Source organism: Pinus tabuliformis, chromosome J, assembly GCF_031772625.1.
Source record: "Pinus tabuliformis cultivar Carrire ecotype Pingquan chromosome J, CPIR1, whole genome shotgun sequence".
NCBI classification, from domain to species: domain Eukaryota; kingdom Viridiplantae; phylum Streptophyta; class Pinopsida; order Pinales; family Pinaceae; genus Pinus; species Pinus tabuliformis.
In genome coordinates this window covers 1055782249-1055797288 of record NC_142295.1, presented here as the reverse complement: position 1 = coordinate 1055797288, position 15040 = coordinate 1055782249, and the positions used below count along the sequence as shown (strand labels likewise).

Here is a 15040-nt window from a genome sequence, read left to right as displayed (position 1 = left end):
TGAGAGTGCACTAGGATAAAAGGGGCTACGTACTACGCACCCACACAAGGTCTCACGCAGCCATTGGAGGCTAGGGGCGTGGTGGATAATAAAAGGGGTCGGGTTTGGGAGCTCTGGGCTTAGCGCTTAGATCCAATCCTTGGGACATTTCACATATAAATGAGCTCAACGCGTAGAGAATAGAGTCGCAGAAGCTCTTGGGAAGTGTAGGGCTAAGTGATTGGACCTGTCTCTTGATTATTTCACATAGAAACACGACCAAGGGCGCGATCGCAATATATTGTGGGGCCATCCTCGAAACCCAAAATCTCATAACTTGTTAAGAATTGCAATTAACAAAAAAGGCAGGGGCTTGGGATCTCTGGTCTTAGCGCTGAGAATGGCTGCTTCACGTAGAAGTGAGACCAATGACATAGGAGCTCATAAAAAAGGAAATCAACCCGTGGAGGGCTTGACAGGGCTAAGTTCCCAATGGCTTAGCTGATGGTCGATGAGACTAGTTCTATCGTGTCAAAACAGGTAAAAGGAGTTAACAAAGGGATCTTAAGCACAAAACAATGGAGCTATCAGTTTTGGCCGCAAAATTTGGCAGTTAAGTCAAATTAAATACAGATAAAAATAGGAGGCGCACTGCTAAATTATGTAAAAAAACCAGAATACGAAGAATAAACAGAAAAACTTAGTTCAAGTTGAAAAAAAAGGAGTAAAGGTTAGTTTGACTTGGAGATTAAGCCCAGAATATTAAACACAGTCCAAAAGACTGAGATGAGCATGACAAAGGAGAAAAATAAGGCTTCAGGCACAAATTCAAAAATAAACAATGCTAGAGATAACAACAAGAAAAATCTATAAAAGCATACCTAATCAACCAGAATCAACACAATTTTTTTTAAGGCAAAGCTTCTAGTGTAGCGAAGTGTTGTTATGGTGAAGTTGTTTTCTGCAGTGGTGAGAAGAAGGAGGTGGCTCCAAGGGATGGTGTCTTGAATGAGAATTCAAGTAGTAGATTGTGTAATGCGAAACATAATTCGAGAGCAAAAGAGGGTTGTTGGTGGTTAAATGAGAAAGAGAAGTAGAGTGTCGCAGGAGTAGGTGTGTTCTGTAATGAAAAATTGTTGAACATATTGGTGATTTTTTAATAATCAGAGATTGCTGAAGTTGTTTACATTAGTAATAAAATATTTCCCAAGGTGTTGGTGATTAAGGAATTCAATTATTTTAAAAGTAGAGAAGGCCTATTGATTTGAGTTTGAAAATGGATGAAAGATGGATCAACAGGGCCAACAAGTGGTAGCTTGCAGATAAGGGGTTGAAGCTCCTTCTAATGGGTGCTAGTAAATGTTTAAGGGCAACAGTCCCTTTCAACAGAGACTGATAAATGAGCAGGGGCAAGGGTCCCTTCCAGTGGGTATTAGTAAACAAGCAAGGGCAACAGTCTCTTTCAGTGGTAGCTGATAAATGAGCAGGGATTGAAGTTCCTTTCAGTAGCAGCTGATAAACCTACAAGTGGTAGCTTGTGGGGCCATGATGTAATCAAGTTGAAGCTTATAATAAAAATAAGATTGGTTTCTTGTGTATATGTTTCTCATGTGCTTGATGTTTATGGTGTTCTGCATGATTAAGTTGTGTTTTTGATCCATGAATAATTGTTAAATAGATTAAAAAGTGAAATTTGTGAAGAAATGTATAATTTTGCCACACCATTGATTCAGCCCCCTCTCAGTAATGTCCTAGTTTCCATTGCTTCTAACAATATATGTAATACTTTAAATAAGATATGCATGATTTAGTTTTGTATTAAGAAGTAATCATTTTAGGTCTCATAAAGATCATATTTGTTTGCTTATTTCTAGATATAGTGGTTAACTTACAAATCTAACCATAAATAGATTAGTTTTTAGTGAGATTCAATTTCCAATTTTACTTTTAATTTTCATATATCAACTATAGATTTAAAAAAATAACATTATAAATAGAAAGGGCATCCATGGCAACAAAGGTACTTATTCTTGAATGCCTATTTTCAAGATACCCATCCTTTGATTTTAGATAATACATATACATCCCTAATGGTGAAGGAAGTATGTCTTAAATGTATATGGTCAAGATAACCAACATAAAATATAACCTTGTTTTGAGCCAATATCATATATGTAGAAGTAGATTGTCTTGTTGCTAAGATATCTACACATTGAAAAAATTAAACTTATCCAAAAATACTCAATAGTTGGACTAATCTTTAAACCACTCATGAAAATAAACTTATCCAATGTAAATAATGAAAAGACTTCAAAACCTAAGAGTCAAAAATTCCATAATCTTATCTAAAATTGTTTTGCATTTTATATTTATGAATGATGAACTTGTAAAAGAATAAATAGAAAACTAATTATAATAAATTTATTAAAATTTAATAGCTACTCAGTTTAACATTTAATAATAATGACTATTATTAAGAAGAAAAAATAGATATTGAATTATTAACTTAATTTGGCATGTCAATAAAAGATGAGTTTTTAGTAAATGAGAAAGAGTTCCACATGTAAATGAGGAAGAGTTTTACATCTATTGTCTAATCAATGTGAGCAATAGTTTTATATCTTATTTCAAAATTAAAAACCAATTAATGGTATTATAAAAAAAACCAAGTTGCTCCATTGTTATGATTAAAATTACCTCCAATAAAATTATACTTTTGTATATAAAATTTAAGATTAATTTTAATTGAGTTGAGAGGCTCATTCTACATGTTAGTGTATCTTGTCCGTCGTAAAAATATCTACCTTAATAAAAATTTAAAAAATGAAATAACTATACAAAATATATAAATAATATTACTTCATAAAAATATTTACACCTAAAAAAATTAGATCTCTGGGTTTATATTAGATTTATATTCTACACTAATTATAATAATTTAATTAAATTTAATAAAAAAAAATACTAAGTAAACATTCCAAACTTCAAAAGATGAGCTCAAGCCATTATCATTATTTTATCAAAAGGCTCCTATGTTGGAAACTCTTCACGGATTTATCACAGTGGCAGCATCTTGGACTCAGACGTACGGCGGAATAAATTTACCCTGAAAATCAAAAAGTAAAGTTAGGTTTCCAAGTCCCACGCAATAATATATTAGACCGGTAGAGGACGTCAAGCACGACATTAAAATCAATGGTGGTAACCATCTCAATAATGTTAGATTCTTCTCATTTCCCTATACGAATGACGTGCTGATCCTCGGCTTTATTGAGTTCAGAAGATGCCTTTCCCAAAGTTGAACTTCAATACGCCCGTCGGATCTACGGGATCGGACGGCTGCGACTCACCGCCGACTTCAATCACTTTGGAGGAGGCGTCCTTGGCCTCCCCCAAGGCTGGCCTGCCTTCTATATATTTGCGGGCGAGCAGAGACTTTGAGAAGGTAAACGGGCCTTGAGAAGCTACAAGTTAACGAATTAGTTTCTGTGATAATTGTTGTTGCGAACATGTCGAGCGACTGCGCAAATTGTGACTGCGCTGACAAGAGCCACTGCACGTATGTTGTCTACTCCTCTCTTTACAGTTTTTTTTTTAATCTCAATTTCTTATCTATCTCTCCTTATCCTTTTCAAATTTCATGTAGTTTGTCAGGAGTTCGAATCTAGCTACGTCCGAGCTCGTTTGATTTTGGGTTGTTTTGTTTCACAGTGAAAAGGGCTTCCAGATGGACGGTATTGTGGAGACCAGTTATGAAAAGGGGTATTGCGTTATATATAGTTGTCATAACTTTCATTTGTATGGTTTCAGAATGATATGATATTTGAAATTATTTTGTTTTGGTGTAAACACGCCTGCTGCAAAGGTATCTATGGAGAACGACTGCAAGTGCGGCCCCAACTGCCAGTGATTTACCACAAGATTAAGATCTTTAATATTAATATTTTATTCTTAATAGAATTTTCCCCTAATATTTATACTATTTATAGGAACAATAATATTAATTTATATTAATAATAATTTTAACAATATAAATAATTTAACTAAAAGTTTTTTAGCAACCTTGGACCTTGGTCAAATCTAGCCATTAGAGGTCTTGTTTATCCATTATTGGGTAAAATATAGTTGTTGGAATGGCCTGCTGTCCCTATTTAACTTGTCGCTCAAATTGGATCTTCAACTTATCCTGACTATGAACCACACTGGTTGGTTCAAAACGCATCGATGAATAATTTTTTATGTGATTTTGCCGAAATTATTCTCACAAACATGCTATGGATCACAGAAGTCTAAATTCTATAAAAAAAACATACATATTAAATTAGATTTAACTCTTTAACTCATATTTGTATTACATTGCTTGTTTTAAGGTCTCTTATATCATTTCATGTATTGTGTTGACATGATGCAAGTTGATGCTTCCTTGTCATGACACTTTAGTTGTAATGGAAATATAGAAAAATACAATATGTTGACTAGGAGTTATTATTTGTACTTGCACAACCTATTAGGATATGATGTCAAAAATAGTTTGGTTTTTGGAATATATATCACTTTCATTTATTGAAAATTGATAAACTAAAAAAAAGTGCATTCTTCTAATTGTAGTATGTTACTTTTTAATCTATATGCTCATGTATTTCCTATTGAAATGATTAAATATCTGGTATCTTCATACAAATATTTAAAAAGTGCACGATTTCATCCTTGATGAACATGTAGATAATATCTAAAAACGTGGTTGACAACAGCGATCAGAATAGAGTGTTAAAAAAATGAAGTTGTTTTGGTTTATGCAACTTGAACAATAAGGTTTGTTAATTTAGGGAAAGAGGCAATCCCACCATTTTTTAAATTTACAAGAATATACATGCATTAATAGTAATGATCATGTGTTTTATTAAAAAAATCATAACTATGTGAGTCTTCCTTTCCTTTATTATTAGGACTTATGTTTCAAACGCAAAACATTAGCATTAGGACCTACTTTTCTCTCCTAGGCATAGTCAAGAGCTTAGGCCCATCCCTTCTATGCCTAATGACAAAAGGAATAATACATGGGTGTTAGAGACTCTATAGAGAGGACATGTGTCATGGTTGAATACCATGTTAATAATACTTGCAACCTAGAAGGTTTATTTTCCCACATAAGGACCTTGTATTCCTTTTTGACCATGGTCTAGGCTTTTAGATCCAACATTGATTCCCAAAACCAAATAATGACAACCATATCTCACTTAGAGAGAAAGCATCCCATAGAAAGGTCCTATGTGGTGTGTCAATGCATATTTCACCATGCTCAAGCCCAATAGCCTTTGTTAAATGCCAAAGGCCCTTATTATACTTTATTAACCATTATCAAGATGGAAAGACCCATTAATATCATTGAAAACACATAGTGTCCCTTGGTAAATAACTCATATTGAAAATGTGCACATGGTATGCAATATTTGTTGGATTGTAGTTGTTCTTTGTAACAAATGAGATAAGCATCATTTAGGCATAAGGTTGTTCTTATTGCCCACATCACCCTTGGAGGCAATTGATAACCAACATAGGTCTAATTTGGTTATTTGGGGATTTACATGTCACTTGATAGTGAACCTATGAATATCTATCCCACTTTTTGGCAAGCCATGCACATGAAAATGGCTTATGTGGATCCTTAATCAAGATTTTACCTTGTTCAAGTTTTCAACCCTCAACCAAGTTTTGAAACCTTAATTGAGGGCTTAAAACATCAATCAAGGTTTTTAAACTAAAAGCAATTATATATTTGAAAAATATCTTGATCAAGGGTTTTAAAAATACCACAATTGAGAGCTTTCAAGGCATTTAAAAAACTATGATTGAGGAATAGACCTCGATCAAGGGCTTGAAAATTAATAATCCTTTCCCATTTTTGTAAGTTTTCATGGAACTTCAACTTTTCAATGGGTGAAATTCTTTCATCTCTTCCATGGAATGTGGTGGACTTGATCCATATATATTCATTACTGAATTATCTATTCAATGACAAAGATTTCTCCTTTTGTCATTTTCCTCATTCTAAAATTTATACAAAGCATTTTATCTCAAGTAGTTAAAGCCCCCAATGACAAAAATATATCTCTTTTTTTTTTGTAAGTTCGACATTAGTGAGGCTACATCATGGTCATATCAAAGAATAACACCTGAATTGGGACAAAAATTGAACAAGTGACTTAACATCTAGCAGTGCCTTAATAGCGCACCTAATCACCGTCTATCCAAGACCTTGTGGGCATAAAAAAGATATCGCTGAAACTACACAACTAAAAAATTAAAAAATATGTGTGCACTCTCTAGATGTTTTTTTATTCAAAAGAGGAGTGTTCTTGGTTTTACATTTTAGGTAAAAGGTGAAAAACAATTTTTGGAACACAAATCTATTTTTAATTTGTTCAATTCAAAAAATTAATAGAAAAAATATTTTCCAAAAAAATTATAAAACAAGAAGCATTACTTCTTCATTCACATATATGAGTTTCAAGGTTTCAATTAATAAAAAATGTGAAACATCAAATTTCCATTGCCACATTTCACTAAAAAGTGGTTCATATATTAATGGATTCACCCTTTAGCCTAAGAAGAAATTTTTAGGGCTAGAGACTCTTTATTCCCTTCTTCAACTATGGAACAAACATAAGATTCATTTATGATGCCTAATACCAAATAATGTCACCCATATTCAACTTAGATGTGCAAGACTTCTTAAAGAGGGCTTGTGTCATTTCTTATTGGTTTTTTTGATGATGCTTATGTTTGAGAAGGTTTAATTAGGGATTCATTTCATTCCCTACCTCTTGACCTTATTTATTCGTTGATACACATTTCATATGCCCAAATAAACACATGTTACATGTACCCTACTAAGAGGTCAAAGAACTCTTATAAAGTTCAAGTTTGTTCATTTGAGTATTTTTTCAAGAATCTTGATCATGACAAGCTTCAATAAAATTTGAAGATAATTATTTTCAATGTTTGATGATGATAAGGACCCACAAACCACCCATGCCCTCATGTAGTGGTTATTTAGGGAATGAGGTTGTTATTTCCCTCCCTTGGCCAATATCAAGGCCTTGAGTGTTTTTTCTATATCCAACCATAATGCATAAACATTTTAGTGCCACCCATATCGAAATCTTAAGGAAAATACCCCTTAGTGAGGCCTTGCGTCACTATATGTAGGGTATGTTCATAATAATTAAGCCTAAGATCGTTCAATTAGGTGTTAAGGCATGTGTTTACCCCCTTGACCATGTTTAGGCATCCAAACACATTTCGATTGCATAAAACCTATTCATGGCACCCATATTCCACTTAAAGGCATGACAAAAACCCATATCAAGGATGCATGAGTTGGTTCTATGAATCATTTAAGACTCTTCATCCAAAGAAGATTCAGTAATATCCTATCACATTTTTTTTCATTCCTTTACCATGTCCATTTCCCTACAACAAATCCTCGACGTACAAAAACTCATAATGGCATCTACATCCAACTTTTATAAAAAAAAAAAGAACCTATATATTATTGCGTTATAGTTTACAAGTGTTGTTCAATATGATTGAGCCAAATAAGTGGTGTTTAGGGCCTAAGGAGAAAATGTTTTCCTCTGCTAAAAATAACACTTGAGCTCTAGGAGGCTCATTTATGGCTTAATTCCCTTGCTTTCCACTAACCATATTTAGACCTTGTAACACATTTCTAGTGAATAAAAGCTAACCAAGGCACCCATGTCCCACTTAGATGTTAAAGAACCCCATCCATGGCCTTAAGAATGATTCATCGTGTGGGCCCAACACACATTCTCAGTAAAGGCATGTGTTGTGGTTCATGGCATCCATATCCCTCCAGTGATCTCATGAGGTTGTTTAAGAACATGTTCATCGCTATAGCCTTAGAGCTTCATGGATACTATGTTTTGTTCATGGTTTTTGTGATTGAAAAGCATCCCTTCAGGTATAAGGACCATTATTATGCTCCCATCACCTTGGTTAGACATCGAAACATGTTCTTAGTGCATAAATAACCTGGGGATGGTACTCATAGCACCCATAAAGCACATTTATAACCAATATATGTTAGATGTGGAAGTTTGAGGATTTATCCATGGCGCTTGAGCCTAAGATCCAAGGTATAGGGATATAAGATATTCTTTCCCTCCTATAGTTATGGTCACCAACTAGATACCATCAATGATGTCTAAGACATCATAATGGGGCCCATATTCAAATAAAATGTCAATGACTCCATAGAGGGCTCATTTCGTGGTTTCTAACTGTTGCTCATTCTACTCAAGCTTTAAAATTTTTAATAAGGCCTTAAAAAACATCCACTCTCGCATTTGGTGTTGTAAAAGCATGTTCATGGTGCTTGATTCAAGGCCTTGCAAACCATCCTTTCTCTTGTGTGGTGGTGTGAGAATGTATTCATGGTTCTTGAGTGAGAGAAGTTATGTCTTGGGATCAATGTTTCTTTTTTATGCCCCAACCAATGTTAATGTTTCTTATGTTGTTACGTACAGGGTCTTCTCATGGTTCTTAGGTAAGAGAATGTTCAATTAGGGATAAAATCCCTTATTCACCCTTGACCATGTTTAGACACTCCTACCTATTTCCAATGCACAAAACCAACTCATGGCACTTGTATCCCACTCAAAGGCTTACAAAAAATGCCAAGAAAGGATTCATATAGTGGTTCAAGGACTCATTCAAGGCTCTTGAGCTTGAGAAGATTCAATAATATATTAAGGCACTTTCTTTCCTTCCTTAATCATGTTCAAGACATTGTGACCCATCCTCAATGTGTAAAGGCTCCCAATATCATCTATTTCTATCTTTGATGCTAAAAGGCCCTATGGAGGGTATGTGCTATGCTTTGTAGATGTTGTTGATGATTATTGTGCTTGAGAATTGGAATTGAAGGGCTAAGACACATGTGTTATCTTCTAAAAGATTCATTTAACAATTAAGTTCCTTATTCCTTCTCCCTGACCAACCATGTTTAGAACTAGAATCCAATTTCCAATGTACAAAACCTACTCATGGCACTTATATCCCACTTAAATGTTAAAACCCTCAATCATGACCCCAATAATGATTCATGATGTCGAAATAAAATACATTCTCTTTCAAACCATATATTTTTGTTAAATCATAATACCTATATCCCTTTAACAAGCTAAAACACCATTAAAAAATATTATATAAGCATTCAAAATATATTTAAAATTATAATGTTAAAAATATTTATACATTTATTTAAAGCCAATAAAAAATAGAACTATTCAATAAAATAATTTCTAAATTATAATAATTACCTTTTATGAGAAATACAAAACTATATCTAAATGCTTTAGATACACTTTGTTAACATTTATGATAACCATGCACTATACATATATTTAAACCTGGGTATTTATTATAAGTTTTTGTCCCTAATATCTAAAATAGAATCAGTATTTATCGTAAGAAAGATAATAATTCTGAATTTATCTCTGAAAGGTTTATAGTTAAAGATGGAAAAAAAGGAAAAATAAAATCTAGTAACTAAAGTTTGAAATTTCACATTATTGGAAATGATTAAATGCAAAATAAAGAAAGTAAAAACTATATAAATTCAAAGTTACACTATATTGTTTCAGGAAAATGACAAGTGGATTTAATTACGGAAAGAGCTATATAATTTTATAACTGAAAATAAACCCAATGACGTTACTTTTCAGGAGGCTATAATTGAGAAAGGGGTGATTATAACTGAAAATGAAAGATAATATAAAGAAGAAATTAAATTTGAAGGACAAATAAAGGAAAAGGATTATATGACGAAGTGACAGATTTCGTTAGGCTTATCTTCTAGTTGGTCATGATTGAAAATGAAAAATACAAATATGAAAATAAATGGAAAAGACTAAACAAAAATGAAGAAAACAAATATTATTTATGTATATATGTTACATTTATGATATGATGAGTAGATGATTGTCCACATAAGATGGGGTGACCAAAATTTTAACTTATTATTTTGTATCTTAAACCATAGTTATGGTTTTAAGAAAGGTTTATATGGTGATTTATTTTAATTTTATTTTCAAATGAATTTAAAATAATTATAATATTAAAAATAAAAAAAATTATAGTATTGAATATCAAATAATTATAATATTAAAAATAAAAAAAAATTATAGTATTGAATATCTTTCGAGGTAGGTTATTAAAATTGTATGGAAAAACAAGGAATTTATTTATGTGGTTTTTGGTGAAGAGCAATATTGAACAAAGATTGAAATATTTTACTAAGAAAAATAGTTTTGGCACGAAACTAAATTCTCAAATAAAAATTATATAATATAAAAATATATATGAAAAAAAAAATTACAAAATAAATAAGATTAAAAAAAACTAACCAAAAAAATAAGATTTTTAAATATATAACGAAACATAAACAATGGCTTAATGCAATCTTTAAAGCATGTACAAGATAAACAAAAGATACCAAATACATCCACAAATTTACACAAAGATATGGTGTGTAATGCATTCATTAAGGCATCTTAAAACTTAACTAAAAGTAAAAAAAAACACCATGAGATTACAAAATCATGTGGAGTGTCTCTAAGATTTTTCCCAAGGATCAACACTTTAATTTCCCATAATATTTCAGTCTTGTATGTTTTGAAACTAATGAAGTCAACTAAACATGTAACAAAAAGCACATTTGTTGGAAAAAATTATACCCCTAGATTAATTCTGAAGTTGTAATGATTATGTACATATGATATTTAGGTTGGTGAGTTGGTGCATGTGAAATACGTCAATGAGCCAGATTCTATTAAGGCATGTCTTCTTATATGTGTATAAATTGATTAGGTTAGTGGTCCAAAGAAATTATGAGTTTTATGGTGAGAGTGTCTCCATGGTTAGACCAAAGAGCCTATGTGGTAAAAGGCTAGTGAACTTGGAAACTATGATATGTAAAGAAATTGAGATCACCATGGACGAAGATTGGAGCATAAAAGGAGTATGGGGGGCTTGAGCTCCATGACAAGAAAAGTGTCTTGATATATTATAATATTATAATATATCATTAAAATATGACATAAGGGGCACCATGCCTATAAAAGGGTGGTTCTCCTATTGTTGTGGGGAAAAATGCCTATGCAGGACGATCCTATCCACCTAAGGTGTGACAGTGCCTTAGCAACAAACAGAAACAGCTATCGTAGTATTCTTCCTTTATGAATTAAGAATGAAGAGAGATGGATGGACTAACCGGCGTCTTCCGTTTGTCCCTCGATCCAGTTTCTCTTCTCTTTGAGAGTTCCCAGCTACTTGCCTTCTCGCTCGCCCAGCTTCAACAAGTCCCTGCAAGATCACAAGAGGAGAACACTACACAAAGACATAGATTCATATTCATAACTAGTTCAGGATTAGAAGTAAACTAAATATACTAATGCAATCATACATCAAAGATACATTAGTATATAGGAGAAACCAAGATAACTTTATTGATGAATAACAAGGTTCAGGAAGAGATACAACCCAGAGGGCTCCAATCCAGCATCTCCTTCCCAGCAAATGAAATTCCTATCTTCACCTTCCTTCAAAGCATTAAGCACCCAATGATTCCAATCTCAAACCAACAACAATTCTTTGCAATAACAAAATTCCAACCTCTAGATCTCATGGAGGAGAGATCCATATATAGATGTTTGGAGAGAGGATGAGTCAGCTTGAGATCTGACTAGTGTCCTCTCCCTCTGTCAGTTCTTACTTCCACTTGGAGACTAAGAGTCTCTTACTCATCACTAGTCGAATTCCTTGAGGCAAGTGTCATTGGAGAAGATTCTGGAAGCTTCCAAGGTCTTTCCACCTCGTTGAATGAACTTTCCATTTGTCACTTCCCGCTCAGCGCACCCTGGTAGTTCTTCTACCTGCGTTGCAGTGCACCTAGCCAGTGTAATCTCTGCATTTCAGCGCAGACAGCTAGTGGAGCCTCTGAAATGATCCTGAATTGACTTGTTTTTTAGCAGTTTCTGGTGGAGAACTTCAGTGAATTGCTGTGGTTTGTTAGCCTTGTTCCTCTAGGGGTAGGAACAACATGTTTAGGGACTTTGGATCCCTTGGATTATGGACATTTCATGCTCAATGCTGTAAGGCACAAAAATGTCTATAACAGTTGCCCCCTAAAGTATGAGGTTGTTTATCGGGTGAAATGCTTTATTAGGAGGATCCAAAGTTCATTCAATGCTGGGAGGAGACCTGTAATAAGATACAATACAATACATTATTTTTCATACTGCTTTCATGATCTAGCTGAGGCGGGCATTCCCATGCTCAGCTTTATAAATTCATTTTTCTGTACATAGAACAGACAATCGTCTGATGGTAGACTGATAATTTTGATGAAATTATCATCCTTTGTATAGGATGATTATCTGCTGCAATGATGTACATGTGAATGTATTTATCTTTCCCGAATATATATCGCAGCCCGGATGGATGAAACTAGATCCGAGGTCTTCAAACTCGTTCGATCTTCACTCTAAGTACAAGTCGATCCATGTGAGAAATGTTCTGAAGTCGAACATGGAAAGACACGCTTGATTACCGGTCAATGAGGTAAACCATTAACAAGTGCGAGAGGAATCACCGATAATGATAATGACCCTCAAGGTACTGCAGTACAATTCACGTGGTGTGAATAAAGGACTTGGCGTCGAACACCACGCAAAATCTTTCGGTCGAAGGTCATTGATGTATACCTGTCGTCGGAAGTGAGAAACTTGCCATTGAGGCATGCAAGCTTCAAAGTACTGAAGGGGTTGTTCCTAGATCAACTTCTTGGATAATGAGCTAATGTCGACAAGAAGTGATCCGTCAAAGGAGGGCCTTAATGTATCCCACATCAGTGACACGGAACAGAGAAAATGATTTTGATGGAGGTGAAAACGATCTGATGACATATGATTCAGGGTGGCGGTCATGAAAGGATGAAGGATAATGTACGGCAGTGGATGGGACACGGTTGACTTCTCTGAACGACTTCTCTTGAACATATGGAGACACTTATGCGATGGATCGGTAGCATTACCCCAAATATGGATGGTATGGCGAGACCATGGTGATGTGACCGGTGAATGAAATAACCTAACCCGACTGTGGTACGGAGGAAAAGTGTCATGTTCAAGAGCGACTTGCTACCATCAAAGTTTTCTTGAGTTTCTCCCAATTTTTCCCCAGTCATTGCTGACCAGTACCTCTTTATTTTTGTCAAGCTTGAGGAGGATAACATATGCTTGTTCTATAACTTGCCCTTCGGGCAAGCCCATCGCTATGTTTTAACGAGCCTAGCGATAGTGAAACTCGTTCTCGTCTAAAGACAAGTTTGTCGCTATTTAATTCTTTTAACGAGTCTAACGACAAAGATAACTCGGTCCTTTTCATTTTTAGAGAGTCTGAAAAGGTACGTAAAGTCAACTCCGAAAGTCCTTTATATCTAGAGGAGGGATAGCTCTTTCGGTCACTTTAACGAGCTGGAAGGCCAAAACTCGGCAATATTTTCATATTTTACGAGTCAGATGAAAAGAGCTTAAAGAAGACTCGTCTTTTGAGGAACGAGTGATAAAACGGGTTAGCAGCTGATTCCAGGTACGGGTTGGAATTTTCCCATCACGGCAGTGTCACAAGGATGGCTTAGTGAAATCACTCTTCGTCGCTGTTCCTCAAAATGGGTAAACAGTCATATGGAGGTGAACGATCGGCCAATGGAAAAGTGGAGGTGGTGGGAAAACACAACCAAGGCTTTAATGGCTGATGATATTACATTCACGGTGGTTATTTATCGGAATAGTTCTTTTTTTAACGAGCTTAAACGCGGGTGGAAACACTTGCTCGATCTTATGTTTATTTTTTAACGAGCATGAACTATGCGCTAAAACTCCTCGGATCTTGCGTTTATTTTTTAACGAGCATGAACTGTGTGCTAAAACTGCTCGATTATCGAGTCATATGATAAGAATGTCTCATTGAAGATGCTATTTTTTATGGACCTTAGATCTTACAAAGCTTTGCTCCGGATCCTTTTGTTATGCAAGTTTGGAAACGGCTAATCCTACGAGTTTAAAGGGTTAGACCTACAGGTTTAAAGGGAGGACCTAAAAATTTAAAAAATAAATAGTCGCCCCTTGCTTGCACTCCAAAAGGTTTGCATGCCCCCAGGCATAAAGTACGATTTCAAGGTTACCCCTTCTTAGTCCAATAAAACATTTGTTTTACTGGGAGAGGCCTACCTCTTTCAGGCTACCCAAAGATGGTTCTGTTATTCTTTCAACAAAACACTTCTTCGGCGGTGTCTACCGAGATAGACAAAGGTGAGGCGCCAAACACGTAGCTTTGACAAGAGAATCATATTCTAGAATAACCCCTCTTCCAACCACGGACGGGGTACAGACTAGTCATATTCTCCTGCGGAAACCTACCCTATACCCAAAGTTTTCCTGCCGAAGCAGACCAGGACGCATGCCCCCTGGGTTCCAGTCATATCCTTCCGAATTACTCGCACTCATCGGGAGGACGGACCGTGGGTTGAGACATTTCTTGCATGAAGAGACCATTTAGGGATGGTATATGACTATTTGCGATGCGTGATCCGGGAAATGAAAGTTGGTCCACGAGCTTGACCACTCTTCCTTCGTGCGGAAAACACATTACTCTAAAGAGTGAGGAGACGATGGCTCCCATGCAATATATATAGTCTCGTCCAAGGAGTAGGTTATAATCCAAGGGTCCTTGAATGACCATCACATTCATTTGAACGGTCTTCCCTTTCAATGTGATAGGCACATTGGGGAGGATCCCTAAAGGTCGACTGGTTCCTTTATCAAAGCCTGTCAGATTTCTCATTTCAGGCAAAAGCGCTGGCGAACCAAGTGCTTTCCAAGCAATAGAGGAAAGGATACTCACAGATGCCCCCTCATCAATGATGGTGCCAGCCATTACCATTCTGTATATTTGAACGATAATTCTGAATGGTATG

General features: G+C 35.1%; 1 protein-coding gene across 1 annotated transcript in view; it reads left to right on the top strand.

Moving 5' to 3' along the window:
• The first annotated feature begins 3393 nt into the window (after positions 1 to 3393).
• LOC149230580 (metallothionein-like protein EMB30) overlaps positions 3394 to 15040 on the top strand; it is a 107830-nt gene continuing 96183 nt past the window's right edge. The window contains exons 1-2 of the mRNA XM_089376095.1: positions 3394 to 3538; positions 3691 to 3741. Coding sequence (XP_089232221.1) covers positions 3489 to 3538; positions 3691 to 3741 — 101 coding nt within the window. The 5' untranslated portion in view covers positions 3394 to 3488. The remainder of the gene's footprint in view (positions 3539 to 3690; positions 3742 to 15040) is intronic.